Source organism: Pithys albifrons, chromosome 1 (assembly GCF_047495875.1).
Source record: "Pithys albifrons albifrons isolate INPA30051 chromosome 1, PitAlb_v1, whole genome shotgun sequence".
In the NCBI taxonomy this organism is placed as follows: domain Eukaryota; kingdom Metazoa; phylum Chordata; class Aves; order Passeriformes; family Thamnophilidae; genus Pithys; species Pithys albifrons.
The window spans coordinates 1,946,928-1,966,921 of NC_092458.1; the positions used below are offsets into that span (position 1 = coordinate 1,946,928).

Sequence of the window (19,994 nt, forward strand, 5' to 3'; positions counted from 1 at the left end):
TCCTCCTCTGTCTTACTGGAAAAGAGGAAAGGCTCAAGGAGTGCTAGGCAAATTTTCAGATCAACATTTGACTGCTGATCTGGTGTCACAGCTGGGGGTTTGGCTTTCTGCACTGTGGGGTCCTCTTTGAGGAACAAGACCAGCTAGACAGTAATAGACTTGTCAAAGTTGGACAAGAACATTTTTGACAGGAAGTTTCTAACCTTGTGACAGGGACTTTAACCTAATTATGTCAGCAAAAGGGGTACAATAATCTGAAGAGAAGGGTAGGCAGATGGGACAGTGGAGAAGTGTTTAGAAAACACTTCTGTCATGAGGCATCTGTCATTTTACCATGTAAAAACCAGTATACAAATGCATATGGCCTTGGAAGTCCATGCAGTTGCAAAGCTGTGACCTCACTGGGAATCCAGAGATTGGGATGGCTTCCATAACTGATGTGCTGCAGGAAAGGCGAACCAAAAAGGTGGGCAAGAGAGGTTGTGCCCCTTGCAAAACAGGGGCTGGAGAAAAAGCTGGAAAGGAATTGTGAAGACTAGCCAATGTAGTGGCACTGTATTTTCAACAAATGAAATAGAGCATTATCTCTAGCTGTGTTAATAAATGAACTTTGTGAAGTGTTACAAAAGCCGAGATTGCCAGTTCATCTTTGGCTTGTGTATGGAACATAATTTTAATATACACCCTGGGGAAGTTTGTACATTGGTGTGAATCACCCTTTCTTATATCCATGTTTCTCTCTGCTGAGATTTCCTTTAAGAGTGATGGATTGGAACTTTAGAAATCTTTTTTATGTAGTCCACTTGGAATTGAAGTGACACTACTGAGTTATTGCAGATTGGTTACCAAACAGACATGAGCTAATGAGATGGCAGTGATTTTCCAATCTTAACGGCTTGGGTTTTATTCAAAGAGATGACCTAGAGGTGAGACACCTCATTGTATATCCTAAAGTTATCTGATGTTTGCCGAGAGGTTTAAGCACTATGACTATCTTGTTATTTAACTACTCTGGTCACATACAAGAAGCAGAAAATTTACAAGCTTTTATAATTTTCTAATTCTCATTATCTGTATAATGTTCCACTCCCAGCTTTCTCCTGAATAATATGTGGTGCAATGCTCACTGCAACACTAAGAACAGAAACAATTAGTATTTCAGAAAATTAAATTCTGTCTTAAATCAGTAACTCTCTGTTGGCTACCTTGCTAAGGCTGGGACACTTTCATGAGGAAAAAAACATTTTGTATGGCATATTAACATTTTATAAGAGAGAGGCAATAAAAATACATGTGTAAAAACTATTTGTTTTAAAAGCATATGCACAGATACTGATCTCCTCTTGCCTATTTTCTCCAGTAAGATCTTCAGAAAGCTGTAGTATTTGGGTAGACTTTAAGATTTAATGATAGAACACAAACATGGCAAAAAGAGCCTGACCCATAGGTTTTTTGAACATGATTCAGTAGTAATAAACTATCAATTGTCACTATTCATTTTATGCCAGGAGCACCCAAATACTATAGAAAATATGTTTTTGTAAGTATTTTACTTTGTTTCCGCTTGTTTTGTCCTCTTCTGCTTATCCTAGTGTATTTAATTTTTGTTACCTATATATTTCGTACCTTTGTTACAAGTTTCTTTCTTAAATGATATCCTTGTTAACCCTGAAATTTCAGTGAAAGTCTTAAAAAATTACACAGGTAGTGTGTGTGTGGCTCAGCTTCGCCAACGCAGATTTGGGCAGGGCTGTCCCCACATGCCCTTCCAGCCTGCGCAGTGGATTTCAGGTGAGGCTCAGCGTGCGCAGAACTGGCCCCACCGTTTCAGTCCTGAGGTTCATCTGCCACGGCTGTCCTGGGTTGAACTGGCAAATCATTTTGGAGAAGTCGGTTCTTCAGAGACAGACTTAAGCAGAGAGAAAAGCTAAGAACAAACATTTTACTTCCCTCAGATAACATGATGTTAAGCCGGCGCTCTGGGCTTGGGCCTCCCCATCCCTCCTGGGATTGGCAGAGTGTCTTGCTGGGACCACAGCTGGGAAGCCACTGCCCAAGCCACTCCCACACACTGGGTTTTACCCCTTTTGAGATGATGTAGTATGGTATGGAATACAATATTATTGGCTGGAAGAAGTCAGCTGTGAGCTGGCTCAGCCCAGCTTAAATCAGCTGACAATCCTAGGCCTAGCTGAACTTTAAAACCTAAATTTAGGCCCACCTGGCTAAACCCATAACAACGGCCGAGCAAGCTTGGACAGTGCCAGTGAAGTCCTCAGGACTAGAACCTACAGCACCCGGCATTTCCCAGAGGTCTCCCATCCAAGCACTAATCCGGGGCTGACCCTGCTGAGCTTCCGAGACCTGACGGGATCGGATGGCAGGGAGGCTTTAACTGCCTCACACAGGTAGTAAGAACCTGTGAATACTACAGTTGCATCCCTTTGAATTGAAAAAAATCACGTGGGTGAGACTTAATCATGCCTTATTAGCAGGACAATATACTCAGCCATCTGGGGTTCAGACACACAGTTAAGTTCCAGACACTTGGATCTTGCTCTCTCTTATTGCTTGCAATGGCACAGCTACAGGGTTGTAAGTTTAATTCCACTTACCTGAGTACTCTGACTGGAAGGAGAGTCTGATGATACTAGAACGTTTTGGGAGGTGTAACTTGGTTGTTTGCAGGTGTCCCATCTGAATCCTGGCAGGCTCATTTTTATTGTAATTGCTGCCTTTTTGTGGAGATGGGCTAAATTCTTCCAGTGCTGGGCCAGCTTGCACGTCTGCTTAAGGAATGTGGTTGCACAACCAGGCCCAAAGATTTTTCAGGAGTTACACTGTCAAATAAAGACCCAAAACAAATACTACTTAAGGAGAATTAGGGCCATCTTATGTTTATTTTGGGATGTTTAGTAGTAGATTATGTGTAAAAGAAGAAAGTATTGCATATTGTTAGTGTATTGTTTTGGTTTGTTTTAAAAATGAAGGGAAAGAAGTCAGTGAGAGAAGACCCCAGTAGCCTTTGTTTTCTAATCTGTTTGTGATTTACCACAAGGTTGTACTCTGCTTAAAGACTGAAAATTTCCCAGTAGGCTTGGACATGTATTTCATGTATTTAGGTATTGATTAGATGTTATAGGCCCTGTTTTAAAGCCTAATCCCAGGTCTTCAGAACATTCTTAGTTCTTTGCCAAGGCCACCTCTTCTGCGTTTAGATTATCTATGTTTTCTTAGCTAACAACCACTAAATCCTCTCTTTGTGTTTGGGCTAAAATCAGTCTCAGTAGTACTGGGTAATTAAAGAAAGACTTGAAAAAATAATGTTGGCCTTCATTGCCCTCATTTATAGTCCCAGATTCTGCTCCCATTTACTGTAATCATGAATGTTGCTTATTCTCATCCTGGCTCTGTTTGATGGTAGCATTGCTTGTTTAATTGTCCAGTCTGGAGAAGTCAATTCTGAAACCAAACATGCAGAACTTTTCAAGCCCATCTTCTACCAACCTTTTCCTCCCCAGCCCCCAAGATGCTAATAAAAGTTGGTATTTAAATTGCTTTGACTCAAAAAATGTATTTTGTTTCAAAAAGCATAGACTGAGGCCTAGCATGGCATAACTTCTTAAGCAATTACTAATTAACTGTCAGGAAAAGATGTGAAACTGTTTCAAAAGAGGCAAAATAACAATAAAAGTGTAGCTTGACTTCAGGCTAAAATGTCTGCGATTAGTTCTGTCATCTGCTAGGAAGTATGTCTTAAAAATGTTTAGGAATAAGGGAAAAAGTTTTCCATTCTTTCAAAGCTGGGTTGAAAGGATTAAAGAAAAGATGGGAGAGAGGTGAGGAGAAAGAGCCAGGGAAAAGGAGGAGTAGCACTGTGCTCTAGTAGATTTCTGTTAGTGAGTTGCAAGGTCCTGGGAAAAAAAAAACCAACACAAAAACAAAAAAAACAAAACCAAAACCAAAACCAAACAAAAAACCCCAAACCAAAACACAATAGTGGGGAGTTACACAGCTGGCTGTGAGAAAGACAAGTGTGTTAAGTAGATATTCAGGTGAAATTTGGACAAATATGTATTTGTTCAGTTGGTGAATCCAAAGTTTATTTAATTTCTTCCTTTTTAAAAAGAGATTATTCAGGAAATTATAATTAGTACTGGTACATTAAAAATCAAGAGATATTATGTTAATGGTGGAATAAGCAGTTCTACCACCTCTTTCCAAGAGTATTAATTTTCTTAAACTTTCACATGTTCTTATGCTGCTTTTCTTAACTCCTACTCCTTATTTGCAAATTCTTCTGCTTATTAAAATATTGACCAACTAATCTTTAGATTTAACCTGGTTAATGTTTCTGTTGCTTCACAGTCTTATCTAAACAGCTTTTTAGGGTTGTTTGCATCCTCATTAACGTAATTCATGGTAATTATGTAATAAATCTGGTTGTTCTGATGCATTCCTAACTCCTATTTACGTTATATTGACTGCACTAATTAACCACCATCTTTGTTTCATTCTCTGTTGATGTACCATTAGTTGTTAAATATGTAGATACATGCTATATATGCAAATCTCTTTCACAGCTTTAGTATAATGCTTTATCAGACTTTCTAAGATTAGTCAGACAACATATTATTTTTATTGTTATTTTGGCTAGATTTTTCCAGGTATTTATTTCCCCATAATTGAATAATATAAAAACATCAAGGGAGTAGACTTCACAGACAGAAAAACATCAAAGTAACTATGGCAGTAGCTTATATTTAAAAATTATATCTCAAAAAGAGCATTAAATATAATGTAAAAGGAGGGGAGAAACAAAGCTTGAAGGATCTAATGATTCATTGAGATCTGTTACCTGCAATTTCAGGTAAATGTCTCATTGTAATGGTTTTATTAAACTCCTCAAGTTCTGTTGAAGTCAGTTGGATACTTTGCTTCTATTCCTTCACCTTTCTCAGAACCTCACCTTCTGAAGGTGATGAACTTTTCTGCATTTTTAGATTTCAGGTTTCTTTTGTTCTGTTTTTTTTCATGTGCTAACCTTGTCCTTGAGCTTGATTTTTTTTTGCTCTGATTGCTTTTATCCCATGATATATTTATAAAGAACACTCATCTAAATGCTCTCACCCTTTCTTTGACTTGACTATCAATAGGATAACTTTCTTCTCTACATTTGTCTGCTTAACCATAACAACTTTGATTAACCACAAGTGGAACAGTAACTTTTTTAACATATCTCTTCAGAAGACAGAATTCCAAATCAGCTCTTATTAATGCTTTGTGAAATAAAATCAGTATATTTCTTGAAGATGAATTTGGTCTATCTTTCAAAATTGATATCTGGATAAAAAGATAACAAGTCCTGCCTTTCAAGGCTGTGATATCTCTATTCCTTGAATACCCAGAAGTATGAATTTTTTTCAAGAGATGCTGTTGTAGTTGCCATATATGTTTGACATAGTTGCAGCTATTCTACAAAGTTTGAAAAGTATAATTTTGCAAGTATCACAACATGTATGAGAGTCAGGCTTCTGTTCTGATCTTGTGTTCTGTGTCTGTATTCACTGAACACAGCCAGACATGCAACACTGGAGCCTTAAAAGGAGCTGTGCTTTACCTGGCCTGGTATTCCCATGTAATCTGCAGGGTGGGTACATTTAGTGTATCCCAAAATTTGTATCTGTTCAAGAAACTCTTGAAAAAAGTAAACTGCCCTTTCTTAGCCTTTTATCCTTTAGTCCAGGCAGACTTTACAAGTCTGTCCTGTAGCACTTGTGTTCAGGAACTACTACAATACTTATTTAGGTCCCAAGTACATTGTGGTGCACTAAAGGATAGTGTATTCAAAGCATCAAAAATATAAATTTGATAGAGGTTTTAATAAAGCCATCTATGAAAATGTTGTGATTCTTTGTTAATTGCTTCTTTGCTGCTATTGTCATGAAACATTCCTGGAATTAATATCTGAGTATGGACATTATGCTGTCCATCTGTTTCTGTTAGTAAAGACCACAGAGAAAATCAATAATTCTGAATTGAGGAAAAATGGGAGAACTTCTAAGAGGGAAATTAGAAACGTGTCTGACAAACAAGCAAGTACATAATGCTGATTTCAGGTGTTCTCTGTAGGCCTTTCCTTAGGAATTTTTCTTTCTGATACAGTAGTAAGGATTTCCTTTTTTCAGCCACACAGTAAAGTATTAAAATGATGCTATTATACTGATCACTAAACTGTAGCTGTTATAATGCTTTAATATTTATGGTTTTTCATATACTAAATAAATTTAATGTCTCACACTTTTGAAATTTGCTGTATTTATTTTAGTGTTTGTTTGATACACTCATAATATGCCATTTGACATCCCGGTCACGTCTGGCTGCTGTTGTTGCATATTTACAACTGTTCCAGTTTGCACGGACCTTTTGAAGTAAATGTTAGAGATATAATGATCTCAAATCCAGTCTGATTCCACCAAGGTCTGTAGCTTTTTCACTTCTCTTTAGGGTCCTACCTGCTAGTCAGTGTCTACATATCCTTACATTTAATCACGTAGGCTGAAGCTCTCATTGGCTAGAAAGGGTAAGACACCTTCTGCTGCTTGTTTAGGCAGGAGTCACTGAAACTTTAATTTCTTGGTATTTACAGAACATGTTACTTACCAGAGATTTGGCTTTGCTCCTGATTTATTTCTTGACTTTTCCAACACTATATACATATAATTGTTGAAATGTGAGTGCAAACTTACATTTATGCAAAACATGAGCTGGTGTTCCAGCTGAAAAAGTATTAAATGCCTTAGAGTATGGGCTTGAGAAGTTCTGAGTGTACAGCATGAACAGTCCCCTTCCTCAGATAATTGCATTTAAGGTTTTTCTTCTAAATTTACATAACAGCTATGTTTAAATAATGTGTTGGAAGGTGGAAAACACGCAGTGAGCAGCCCCTTGGTCAAAGCTTGCATTTTTAAAAAGTACTGGATGACACATTTCAGACTGGCTTTCTTCATGATCAGCACATTAATCTGTTTGCTTCATTCTTGGTGAAATAATCCTTGATAGGTTAGAAATCCATCCTCGACAGCATTTACAGAATTCTTCTGACCTATTTCTTTAGCATTTTAAGACAGTAGTAATCATGATCACATAAAAAAAAATCTCTACACCTGTGTTTCAACTTTTTCAAGATGTATATGTATTTTTTAAAGATATGCCTTTATTGGAGATGGCCTTTTTGCATGTGCTACAGTTACTGTTCTTAAAACCATCACCTGGCTTTTGGTACAGTTTGTGTGTCAGTCATATAGAAGCCAATATTAACTATGTAATTGGTCTTCATGTAGATTCAGGAGCAACACATCCAGTAAGAAAACTCAAGATGTATTGCCAGAGGACTGAGCAAGAAATCTCTTCTTTGAGTTTAAAATTTACAAATCAAATCAATTTGTGCAGATTGATTCCTGACAGGGATTATTTTTGTTAGGTATTCGATATGTAACTGAACCTTAATAGGTATAAAGTTCCTCAGTCTCTTGTAATAATATTGAAAGAATCTCTGGGGTTTTATTAGTTGTTATTAATCAAACTTGCATATCCTCTGGAATGTGATCTATTGAATATAAAAAATATTGCGTTGTATCTGCAAACCATACTCCAGCCTAAATTAGTGAAAAACAGGAATTAAAGAGCATGCAAAAAAAAATTTAGTTTTTGAAGATATCTACAAGTACACTTAAAGTTCAGATTTTCTTTTTCCTACATAGAAATTCAGATTCGTCCATTAAACTTTCTGATACTTTTTAAATAAATCTAAACAAAGCCAAGACCTTTGTTTGATTTACATACAATAAGTCTATGCAGAAAATTTTGTAGTGTAGGTGGGATTACTGTTTAGATTTTCTAAGATTTCATAGTTGTCCATGAAGTTCTGGAGGGGAGAAATACAAGCTGCATGTAGTGAGAAGCACCATTCTTGTGTCAGTTTTGGAAGGCATTGACCTCAGGGGAGCCTTCACTTTCCTGTGTCAGAACAGCACGTGGGAATAAAGGAAGGTACATACCAGAGAAGCAGAATCTCTGTACTTCTCAGGATCATCTCGTCAGAATTCCATGTTTCCCAGTGCTTTTTTTGCCTACAATTGAAGAAATATTACCTTTGCTTACTAAATATTAAATCACCCTTTTAGTATGCACACTGCTCTCTGTATTGTCTGTTCAGAATTGGCTATTTGGGTTTCTATTGCCCTTCTCATTTCACCTTGTATCATTTTATCTTTTTGAAAGGTATTACAATGAAACAGAAGCAATGAATTTATCTCCATAATAACTTTAAAATCTTTAGTGACTGGAGTTCAGTCTCTATTTATTTTTTTCCATATTTACCTATGCAATTTTTCTAGTTTAAATATTTATAAACGTGAAGTGGAAAATGTACAGTATTTTGAAATAACATCCTATTTGCTTTCTCAAATATTAGCCTGTTTACAGATATCTAAAATATTCTTAGCAAAATTATTGTTTTGGTACCTGCTAATGTTACCATTAGCACTATTCCAAACTCCAGATATCAGAGGCCACAACTCTCTTGACCTGTCTTTATTTTCAGGACTCTTTAGTAGAACATAAGTGTGTGTTTTAGTTTTATTTCCTCTGGCCATTTCCCACAAAAATCCTGGCCTGCCTTGATAATTCTAAAAGATGAATACAAGTGTGGTAAACTTTTGAAGATATTTTCTCCCTGCTGTTGTTGTGACCTTATTCAACACAGCCCACAAAGGATTGCTGTGGTCAGCATTTTGAAGGGGTTTTTGTAGTTCTTAACCATATTGTTTGAAACATTTACTTTCTTAAGGAAAACAGTTGAAAAATCCTTTCCTCTGGGAATTTCAGATTGGGTTAGGTGTATGGGTATTCATATCTACAGAAAAGTAGGAAAAGAGCAATGCCACTACCTGTGTAGGTCACCACTGAGCTGTGCTCCAGGTTTCCACTCTGAATTACCTTTCTGTGATTTTTTCCTCTTGCTAGCAGTTACTTTTGTAAAATGTGAATTTTATTCTGCAAAACAATAGTCATAGGTTCTTCTATTGAGGACAAAGGATTTCTTGTATTTTTAGGGCTCAAGTCTTCTCTTGCTTCTCAGCACTCTGTAAGGTAACGTATGTTTCAGAATTTGTCTCTTACTGTAAAGAAAACCACATCAGCAATTCATATACAGAAATGCAGTCCTTCTGGCAATGCTGAAGGGAAGGCATTGAAGCTTTCCTCTTTCAAACTTACTTTCCTACTATTTTGATAGAAAGAGTAAGTGGAATCAGCACATACTGTGTCATTGACTAAACATACAGATGTAAGAACCAAACCACAAGGCTTATAAAAATTGGCTATTGGATCAGCTTTTGAAGAGTTTGACTGAATTACATACTCTTTTAGCACTGTCAGAAAAGAATTGCTTTCAGAACAATTCCGGTTTATTGTCCTCCTTAAGAAACAATCAAAATTATAACTCTGTTCATCAGAAAACAAGGACTATTTGATAATCAAATCAACCTGTAGTGAACATCCAGGTATCGGTGGATGAGTGTCTATCACCGATGCGGCGGAGAGAGGAAAGCTCCTAGGAGTAGGGCTCGAAGAGCAAGGGCAAGTGCTCTCCAGAAACCAACTCCTTAGAAGCTGAGGGAAGGCTCCTCCCACTCCCAACCCGGCGATGATCCCCTGAAGGAAGAGGCCCACACGAGTCAGGAGTCAACGCAGAGAAGCAAAGTTTATTGGAATGCACCGGCTTATATAGCAGAGCATGGAACCTTCTAGAACATGGGTGGAGTTAAGGGCAGAGACAGGGAGGAGCAAGGGATCGGATTGGTGGGTATGCAAATGAAGGGGAGGAACAAGGGGAGAGCCAATCAGAGAACACAACCATATATGGAAAATGGTGCACTGCACCAACCGGGGACCAATCAGGGAAGGCTTGGCGGGAAAATGCCCTGAGGGTTTGTGGGGAGAAGAAACCTGGACAGGGATGACTAAGGGAAAAAGACAAGGGGAGCCATTTTGGGGCACATAACAATTAAACTGGAGAAATGTCCAAATAGCTTCTTCCCAGTTCCTGCACTTTGGCGTCTTAATAACCCATCGTTTATAATATCTCTGCCACTTAATAAAGTCCTCATCTCTTGACTGTCCTCCACCATCCAGGTAACTTGCTTCCCACATAAAACCTGTAACAACCCTTTAAAGGAAAGTGCACCTAACCAGCGGTGGATTTGGTGTTTATTTCATGGTTTTAACACTGAGGGGTGAAGTCAGGTTCTTCCTGCTCTTTTGGTACTTATTCCTAAGTAATTGTGCTTCTGGTTGAACGGGATCTTATTGGATGTAAAAGTCATGGTGGAAATTTAGCTCTTATGGTGCCTCCTTAGTCTCATACAGGTTCTTTGGCCTGTGTGTCCAAGTAAGTGTTAGATCCTATTGCTTCATGCTTTGTAATTTTAACTGAGACCTTCTTTGGAGAAACTAATATCTCTAAATGGTTGGGGTGTGAATGTCTTTTAGGGAGGAGCATGTAAAGTCTAGTTTAGTTCTGTATTTTACAAAGGAATTTTGTTTCTTTCACAATAAAAGATGCTTAAAGAAATACAACTTAATAAGTAATCCCATGGATCACAAAATGTATCAAAAACTAGTTCTGTGAACAGTATGGTCAATGTGACATGTTTCAGTTTAAGTCACTGTTTTCTTTTGAAAAATATTAATACATCAGCATAAAGTTTTGTAGAGTGGAAAATTCCTCTCATTAAGTGGAACACTCGTGTTGGAAACTTTTCCAATACTTCTGTACAAATCTATCTTATTAAAGAGCTGGGATGGTTTTCAGGGCTTTCCAAAGTCTTTCAAATTCTTGTTCAATGTTAATAACATAATTTCTGCTAACCATAAAATGGTTCCCGTTTTAAACTCTGTTTTGACTTGTAGCCTATTTTTTTCACTCTTTTTTATTCTTTTCAATCTGATTCTGGACTGTCATTGTAAAGAAAATTGATGAAAATATTCTGAAAATATTGCTTCTGAGTTGAATTTGAGAAGATTATTTGGCTGTGAAAAAAAAAGTGCTGGATTTCTCTCAAAATTAGTATTGGAACAATGGCATTGTCTACATATGTTGACATAATTTTCTTAGATGTCTTCTGTATTTTCCAAGACACTGAGATTTTTGTGTGGGAAGTACATATTGGCTTTTTTTTTACTTCCTAACTACTAGAATTTTAAATATCCATCACACAAGGTTTAAAACCAAATAAATAAAAAGCAAAGGCATAGGATAACAGAAGTCATTCCTGGTCTGATAATTCAAAAGCCTTAAAAAATGACTTTTGAGAGACTGATATTCCAGGCTTTGCCACTATGGTTGTTTAGCTATTTGTTGTGATTAAATAACTAAATCTTTTTTTAGTTGGCAGTGAATTTTGACAGCTGCATATGTGCTTTTTATTTGTCAGATGCAATGGGTAAACAATTTTTGGCTTGTGTATTGTGTACTCTTTTTATTTACTGTGTGAGATATTTGTCTAGATAAATGATAAGGTATTTGCCCATTTGATTACCAGAACATTTTAGAAAGGAAATTAATGAACAAACAATAGAAAAATCACAGATGGCACTGAAGTCTGTTCATTTAGTGTGCACTATTCACTGCATAGAGGCAGGGGTATTCCTGTGAACATGACTTAAAATGGTGTTAAAATATCAATGAGAAAACAAGAAGATGGCTATAGCAAAATATTTGCATCCTGGAAGTGGGAATGTTGTAGCAAATGTGCCATTTTTCCAGCCAATGTGAAGCAGAACTAAACTTTCAGCTCTCTTTTGGAATGTATCAAGCAAATATATGGAAATGGGTCAGAAAACCAAACCAAAATTATTGATAGGATTTTTTTGGTCTTGATTTCCAAATATATCTGGAGCTTTTAGCATGAGATACCTTCCCTTATGTATTCTGCATTGTAGGGAGACAGAATGAGATGCCTGCTTGTAGCATTATTGATTTTATTTTTTTGGATTTTTTAGGACCTGAAATCTTACCTAAACCAGGATTGATCTAGGGCAGTAAAACCTCATAGTTCTTGGCTTTCTGCCAGTACTCGTGTTAAAACACTTATGGAATTAATGAAACATTTCTTGTATGGCAGTCCTTTTACACCTTGATTCACTAGACTATGTGTAGGAAGTAAATGCCAGTGGCAAATAACAAAGTGACTATTTCAAAGAGCTGCCACATGCCTTAATATTTTTACAAATTACTATTGACTTGAAAGGTTGAGTCAGAGAAACTGCTTCTCCTGCTGGTGCATAACATGGCTGTGTGCAAAACTGAAATTGTCTTTGTGCTCATGCAAAGTTTCTTGTACCTGCTGCTCAGGTCCAGAGAGACTTTACTGAGCCTCTTTTTTTTTTTTAAATACAGTTATGTTATATATTTTAATGCCTGTGAGTACCATGTTCTTTTGATGTTCCACAGACTTCACAAACAATGCAAGACTAAGTAGAATGTAAAAGCTTGTAGCTGTATTATAGTTTGCCTTGAATAGTTGGGTTTTAGGAACCCATTCACTAGAAAAACCTGTAAATTTCTTTTTTTTTCTTACATCATTGTTTCTTTCAATGGTTAAATGATGTGAAGAGAACGTACAAGACACAACTTGGAAAATGGGGTCATCCTTATTTTCTTCTAATTACAGTATTTATGCAGCACAAGCAAATGTACCTTTTCCTGTGTCTAGTTCTGCTTAATGGGGATCACAGTGTCAAATTGTATACTGTCTGTATTTTGAGTCAAGAAATATAAATGGAAAGTTCATGCTGAATGAGGTAACATTACCTTTATAAACTTTGGCTCCTTCTCATTGCTATGCCAGTTTGGTCTGCAGGTTTGGAACTGATGGTAGGGTTCTAATTAGTCTCTAGAGAACTCATGTGGACAATAGATTACTCATTAGTCTATCAACTTTTCGTGAAGTTAATTGGCTGTTTCTTACGTGTGATGTGGAAACTGAAATGATCTGTTGTTCTGTCTTCCAGACGTTGCAACTGCCTGTCCAGATAAGAAGTCCATCCTAATGTATGTGACTTCACTCTTCCAAGTTCTGCCCCAGAAAGTCACCATGGAGGCCATCAGGGAGGTGGAGATGCTGCCACGACACTCAAGGGTCACGAGAGAAGAACACATAGAAGTACATGAACAGCATTTTTCACAAGAAGTAAGTTTTACTTTTCTGCTTTCATCTTGCTGCTCTAATGTTGTTGTTGCCCCACCTACCCCATGAATTTCATGTTACCTGGGCAGTGGAAGGCAAAAAAACCATGGGCATAATGGACAAAGTCTCTTCACCCCAGGCAAGTCAAATGTACTTGTCTGCATGTATTTTCATATTGGTTTTCATCTTGCACCAGGCTGTTTTAAAAGTAACTATTCAGGAAATAAGTGCTTTGCACTTCTCTTGTATAGCACTGGGTGTTTTGACTGTTGTAGGGCACCCCAAGTAAGAAGAAAGAAACTGGGATAGGTTCTACATTAAAAAACAGACACGTTGAAACATTTTTTACCTTTTTTAAGTAATAGTAGTTGACATTTCTCCATATTCATGATACTTTTCTAAATTTTTAGAATTTTATTTACACTGGCTTCTATTCTAGGATAATCTCAGTTTACAGATGGGCTCTCAAAAAGCTCATGTAATACTTGGAATTAATTTATGATTGCCATGTCAGTTATGTTTTTGACAGAACTCATCAGACAGTCTCTGCTGAAGTGTTTAGCACATTTTAGGCTTGGTGTGTTTGCCTAAATTTAATCTGATGTATTGTTGGTTTTGGAATGCTCACTCTCTTCTGGGGTACTGAGCAGATAAGTATTGGCTTTGTTAGTTCAAGATGTGCCACAAGGTATCTGCCTCTGCTTGTAAATTACAAAGAAGCTTCAATTTACATTGGTATTCTGCTGGTACTGAGTCTTGACAGTTTGTTTCTTTTGGTAGGGATGTCAGATTAAATGAGAGCTTTCCTTAATACCATCTCAATTTTACCTCCTGAATACAAATATTGCCCTTGAAAAATAAGACTGGTAATGACCTTCCTGCCTGTTTTTCTTCAGCTACTCTTAAAATCAATACTTCTCTAATCCCTGCTCCTACCCCTGTGTCTGTTCTACTCCAATTTGTTCGTAGATCACAGTCAGTGTTCCCCAGGGACCTTCTCCTTCTCCTAAACCACGGTTCAAAAGTTACGCATATGCACAAACTGTGTATGTCTCATCCCCTGACCAAAAAAGGAGGCAGGTTCCTCCACAGGTCTGTCAATATCATCATTTTTTTAAAACCCTGCTTTATTAAGCTTGTGCTTGGAGTGGAAGAGCTTGTGCATTTTGCTTACACTTGATCTTGATGACCTGCTTTTTCCAGGATTTTTTTTTCCTGTGGAGTAGTTACTTTTTGCTGTGCATTTCTGCATGGCTGGCAAGAGGTGTTATGCTGATTGTTAGAATGAATAACATTCAAGCACTGCTGTTTTAGAGTAATAAATTGCTTCCCTTTTTTTCAAAATACTGCCTGTATTGCCTTAAAAAGGTATTCAAGAACAAATAAAACATAAGTTGTATTTGGCATCTAAATTATTATATTTCTGTTTCAGGTTTAGTTATGAAAAAACAAATGCCACTGGGGTTTCTTTTCCTAAACCTTCCTATTTAAGAAAATAGCAAATGATGGCACTTCTTAGAAAGTTACTGTAGTTGGGGAAAAAAAAAGATAAAAGAAACATTAAATGTAATATTCTTTATATGGCCTGGATTATTAGATTACAACAGTTGGCCATTTTTATCACAGATGGCACCATTCTTGCATTCAGGTTAAGGCCTTATGGCTGGTGGTGGGTTTATTTTATTTGGTTTTGGTTTGTTTGGGGTTTTTTCTTTGTTTGTTTGGGGGGTTTTTTGTGGTTTTTTTTTTTCTTTTTGGGTGTTTTTTTTACCTTGTGGTGGTTTAATAAAACTTGTGTCAGGTAATTGTTATAAAAAACATTTCAGGAGTTGATTTTTTTTAAACCTTAGACAAGTGTGGGAGCCAAGGTCACGTTGTGTACTGAAATGTGCTTTCTTTTCTTTACTTTGGGGAAAAAAGATCTGCATGTATTTGGCAATACAGTCTGAGTTTGCTTCTGGATACTTAACTCTGTCTAACCTCTAAAAATTATTGCAAATTATACTTCAGTGAAACACTGTTTCCAAATCCTCTCTCGGAGTGACAGGTATTTTATTGAATAATGATCCTTTGGATACTCCAGGGCAGAAATCCTGTTCACATAAGCATAAACTTGGCTACATTACACTAACATCAAAAGTGTTTTATTGATGATGCATGCAGCTTTTAAACAAGGTGTTTAAAACTGTTATAATTGTTTTGTCTTACTTAGGCAGTCTACTTGTATTTAGAAAGACTGAAAACTCATGATATAGGATAGATTTTCCTTTCCTTGAGGTGCTTTTATTGTAATTAGTTGTGGATTTTGTTAACAACTCCACCATCACGCATAATGCATAAGCTTATGTAACTGAAGAAATTCCTAAAAAACACAGTTACTAAAATATACTAATAAAATACAGTCACATTATTCAGTTCTCATCTCACATTCTAGTTTTCAGATATCTTCTTCATTAATTTGGAAGCTTTGTCTACTACACTGATATGCAATAACAAACACCATAATACTAAAAATCTACCAATTAGGCAGAATCTGAAGATCTAACCAGAACTGGTCCCTACTGTGCTCCAGCTACAACAGATAGTAACAAATGAAAAACATTCACTTAAGAATCACTAGACACAATCACATTATAATCAGGATTATAATCAAGATAGACTTGAATTGCAAATAATACCAATCAATACATCAATTTATTCAATTCTTTATCAGTGGGAATTTCTTTGCCACTAGTTGTGTATTTCTTGAAGAGCAGCCACTGTTTACCTATTAAAACAAATTTACAATTCCGGTAAAATAGTGGTTGATAATTTTTTCTCTAGATATCTGAAGCTGGTGTAAATTAATCCTGTTTATTTTAACCAAAATTAATATTGGATTCTTATCTTAGTAACCTTTCAATTTTGTCTCAGCTATACTATCATTTTTGGATACCATTATAGATGCTGCAACTGCCTGCAAGATTTTCAGTAAAATCTACTTATCTAGGCCACTCATTAAAGAAATCAAGTTTAAATCAACTTTTTTGGTTCTCTTGGATTTTTTAAGGTTTAGGAAACTGACTCTTATTCCCATCTAGTTATCAAAGAAAAATTTCAGTAGATATAGGTGACTGTGGTCTACCAGTTTCATTGGTAGGTGCTGTGACAGAAGCAAGATTTTCACTAAGGGTGTTGGTCTTCTGTTGGAATCATGGAGTCATCTCTGCAGTTTCAGTTTACAGGAGCTGATTATGATTTCCCCAAGATAATAACTGAATGTACATAGCAACAATCAACAAAAACTCAACAGCTTCTCTCTAAAGGTTCTTGCTGCTGAGATTAAAGGTCATAGTGTTTCATTTGGTTATATTTTGAAAGTCCTGCATTTAGAAGATTGTTCCAATAGATTTTATGGTCCGAGCTGGAGCCAACTGGAACTCAGAAGAAAAAATAAATTACATAAGAATTGTTCCCAAAGATTTTTATCACTGTCCTGGATATTTGATCAAATATGGCATTTGATATATGCCATACAATTGCTGCATATGTAAGTTGTCAGAAATTGTAAAAGAGATATGAACTATGATTCTCTGAGCTCCATATGGGCCAGAAGGAATAACATTTCCTTTTACACCATCATCTGTCAATGTCCTTTCCCTTCTATCTTCTACATTTGTCTGGTATTTTATGTCAGATTTCACATTCCCCATCTTCACTCTTCCTAGTAATTTCACAACTCGCATGTCTTTAAATTCACCTCTCCTTTCTGAATTCTTACTCTATTTGTCACTCACACTTACAAGTGTACTTGCAAGATATTTTAGTTGTGCAAATTGTGGCCAGACAAATTTTGCTGTAACTGTGACACATCTCAGATTCAAAGGTTCTGCCAACCTGTTCACTTGGTGCCTTCTTGTTCTTTGATCAGTGTTTCAGCACTTCAGGTTGAAGCAGTTAAGCATTAGTGTCACTGGTAACATGAATAACAGGTTTCCTGAAAAAAAATAAAAAAAAAAATCAAGAGAAGTTTTCTTTTTTTCCATTCCCTTGTTTACTCGAAGGATGTTCATAAAATCACCCAGATCTTGGTGTAGGAATCCCTTCTCATATCTGAATCTTTGAATTGCCTGTGTTTAACATTAAGTAAGGCCCAATAGAAAATGTTTCTGTTGACAGGTTTCAGATGGCAGTTTCTGTTTAGCAGTTGCCCAAGGCTTCCTGCCTTTGCAGCTCTATGTTTTCTCTGGTATGCACTCTCTGTAATAAGACAGTCTGTCTGGCTTCACTTAGAGAAAAAGTTAATTTTCTGAGACATTTCAAAGTCCTCATTTAAAATTAACCTTTCATTTCAGTTTTGTATTTACAAAAGCATTGGGTTTTGTTTTATTGATTCATCTCATGGAACACTTGACCAGGAAGAATGCTGTGTTTACTTTCAATTTTGTTTTATCACAGCAGTTCCTCATATTGATCCCAGACAAAACTCTTATCTCATTGCCTTCATTTTTACTTGCTACCTACTACCTCTGCAGGAATTAAAACACACACAGCTTTAAATGGGTTCAAGAAAAAGAATAAAATTGTAAAACACTGAAGTACCTAGAAAAGAAACGTTTCATGATATGGAATCATAAAATCATTTAGTTTGGAAAAAACACTTAACAACCTTGAGTCCAACTTACCCTAATGCTGCCAAGTCTACCACAAAATCCACTCTCTAAACCCCACATATACAGGTCTTTTAAATTCCTTCATGGGTGTTGACCCCACCACTTCCCTGGGCAGACTGTTCCAGTGCTGGATAACCCTTTCAGTGACAAAATTTTCCCAATATCTAATCTGAACCTCCCCTGTCACAGCTTGAGGCCATTTCCTCTTGTATCACTTGTTACTTCAGAGAAGAGACTGACCCCCAGCTCACTGCATCCTTATTTTATTTAGTTGTAGAGACCAACAACCCTCCCCTGAGCCTCCTTTTCTCCAGGCAAAACCCTCTCAGCTGCTTCTCCTCAGACTTGTGCTCCAGACCCTTCACCAGCTCCATTGCCCTTCTCTGGATTCTCTCCAGCACCCCAGTGTCTTTCTTGTAGTGAGGGGCCCAAAACTGAACACAGGATTTGAGGTGCAGCCTCACCGGTGCCCAGTACTGGAACAATCATTCTCCTAGTCCTGCTGGCCACACTATTTCTGACACAAGCCAGGATGCCTTCTTGGCCACCTGGGCCCACTGGTTGCTCATGTTCAGCCAGCTGTTGACCACCACCCCCAGGTCCTTTTCCACTGGGCAGCTTTCCAGTGCCTCTGCCCCAAGCCTGGAGATTTGCCTGGGATTGTTGTGAACCAACTGCAGAACCTGGCACTTTGCCTTATTGAGCCTCCTATAATTGACCTCAGCCCATCAATTCAGCCTGTCAAGATCCCTCTGCAGGGCCCTCCTGCCCTCCAGCTGATCAACACTCCCACTCAACTTGGGGTTGCCTGCAAACTGAGTTAGGGTACCCTCCATACCCTATTGGAAGAACAGTGCTGAAAATGTAAGCACTGAAAAAAGTGGGATGAACAAAGTCTGTGTGTATTTTGAGACTGCTACTTCTGTAACTAAGCTTTTGACAAGTCTGTCTAAAAGGTCAAATGTGAGTCTGACTGCCTTAAATTATCTGTTATTCAAAATCAAGCCCATTCATCTCTTTCATTGTAGATTTTTGTTCTTTTGACAGGAGTTATGCATTCTACATTATGTTATATGAAATACAGAGCTTCTGTGCAGAATTACTCTTAACATTTAAACTGACAAGCTTCAGCATATTTGAATTGAAATCATTTGAGATGCACTAGTGCTAAATGAGGACAGTATTCACTGGAACATAATGATTTGATTTGGGACTTAAGAATTAGAGGCTTCACCTCAGGCCTCAACCTACTCATTAGTTTGTGGGAAATTCCTAATCCTCCAGTCATTACTCTTGTTTTACAGAAGAATTGTAATGCATTTTTGCTCATGTTCTCTGGGGTTTTTTATATGGATTTTACAGAGTTGCTGTACAGGTCTTTGTCATGTACATAACTATAGTAATTAACTTGGAAAGTCACCGAAAACTCATTATAAAATTAAGCTAAATTTATCCACACAGCACAGATCCTTCTGGTAGTCATGCCCTTTAGATTTCTGGTTTTCTAGAGCTCTAATTTGACACACTCTTGATCTTCTTCCAGCAATTTAGATTCTTTAATTTAAAAGTGCTGCAAGACCTCCTTTCTGGGACCCTTCAGGGTTCAGCTGTGCCAAACACTTTAGTGGTACAGCATTACAGAATTGCTGTATTGCTTTCCTTTGAACTAAACCAGACCTTTCTTTTACTTAGAGTCTGTGATCCAAATACTGTCATGTTTGCCTTGTGGTGAAGTGCTCTTTGGAGAGGCATCAGAAGGCACCTTTCATAAAGCACAACCAGATAAAAGTTCAGTTTCCACTTCTTGGTAATATTTCTAACATAATATACCCATCACAGATAATACTGTTCTGCCAGCATTGGGGAGATTTATGAAATGGTTTAAAGTAGAATTCAGGAAACTTCAGAAATACTGCATTATATGGACATTTAATTCACAGGATCATGATGGATATAATTTGGGCAAGGAGTGTAATCCCAGCTGCAGCTTACATTTGCTTATTTAAATAGAAACTTGCTCCATTCAGAAAGCTAGAAACTGTTTCTGTAGAACTAATACCCCTAAGATTCAGACTAATCATAATAAAAT

At 37.1% G+C, this 19,994-nt stretch overlaps 1 protein-coding gene across 9 annotated transcripts in view; it reads left to right on the forward strand.

Annotated features, from left to right (window-relative positions):
- DMD (dystrophin) overlaps positions 1-19,994 on the forward strand; it is a 1,187,916-nt gene that overhangs the window by 335,657 nt on the left and 832,265 nt on the right. For all 9 annotated transcript variants that reach the window (XM_071568723.1, XM_071569521.1, XM_071566241.1 and 6 more), the window contains exon 8: positions 13,078-13,256. In XM_071568723.1, coding sequence (XP_071424824.1) covers positions 13,078-13,256 — 179 coding nt within the window. The remainder of the gene's footprint in view (positions 1-13,077; positions 13,257-19,994) is intronic.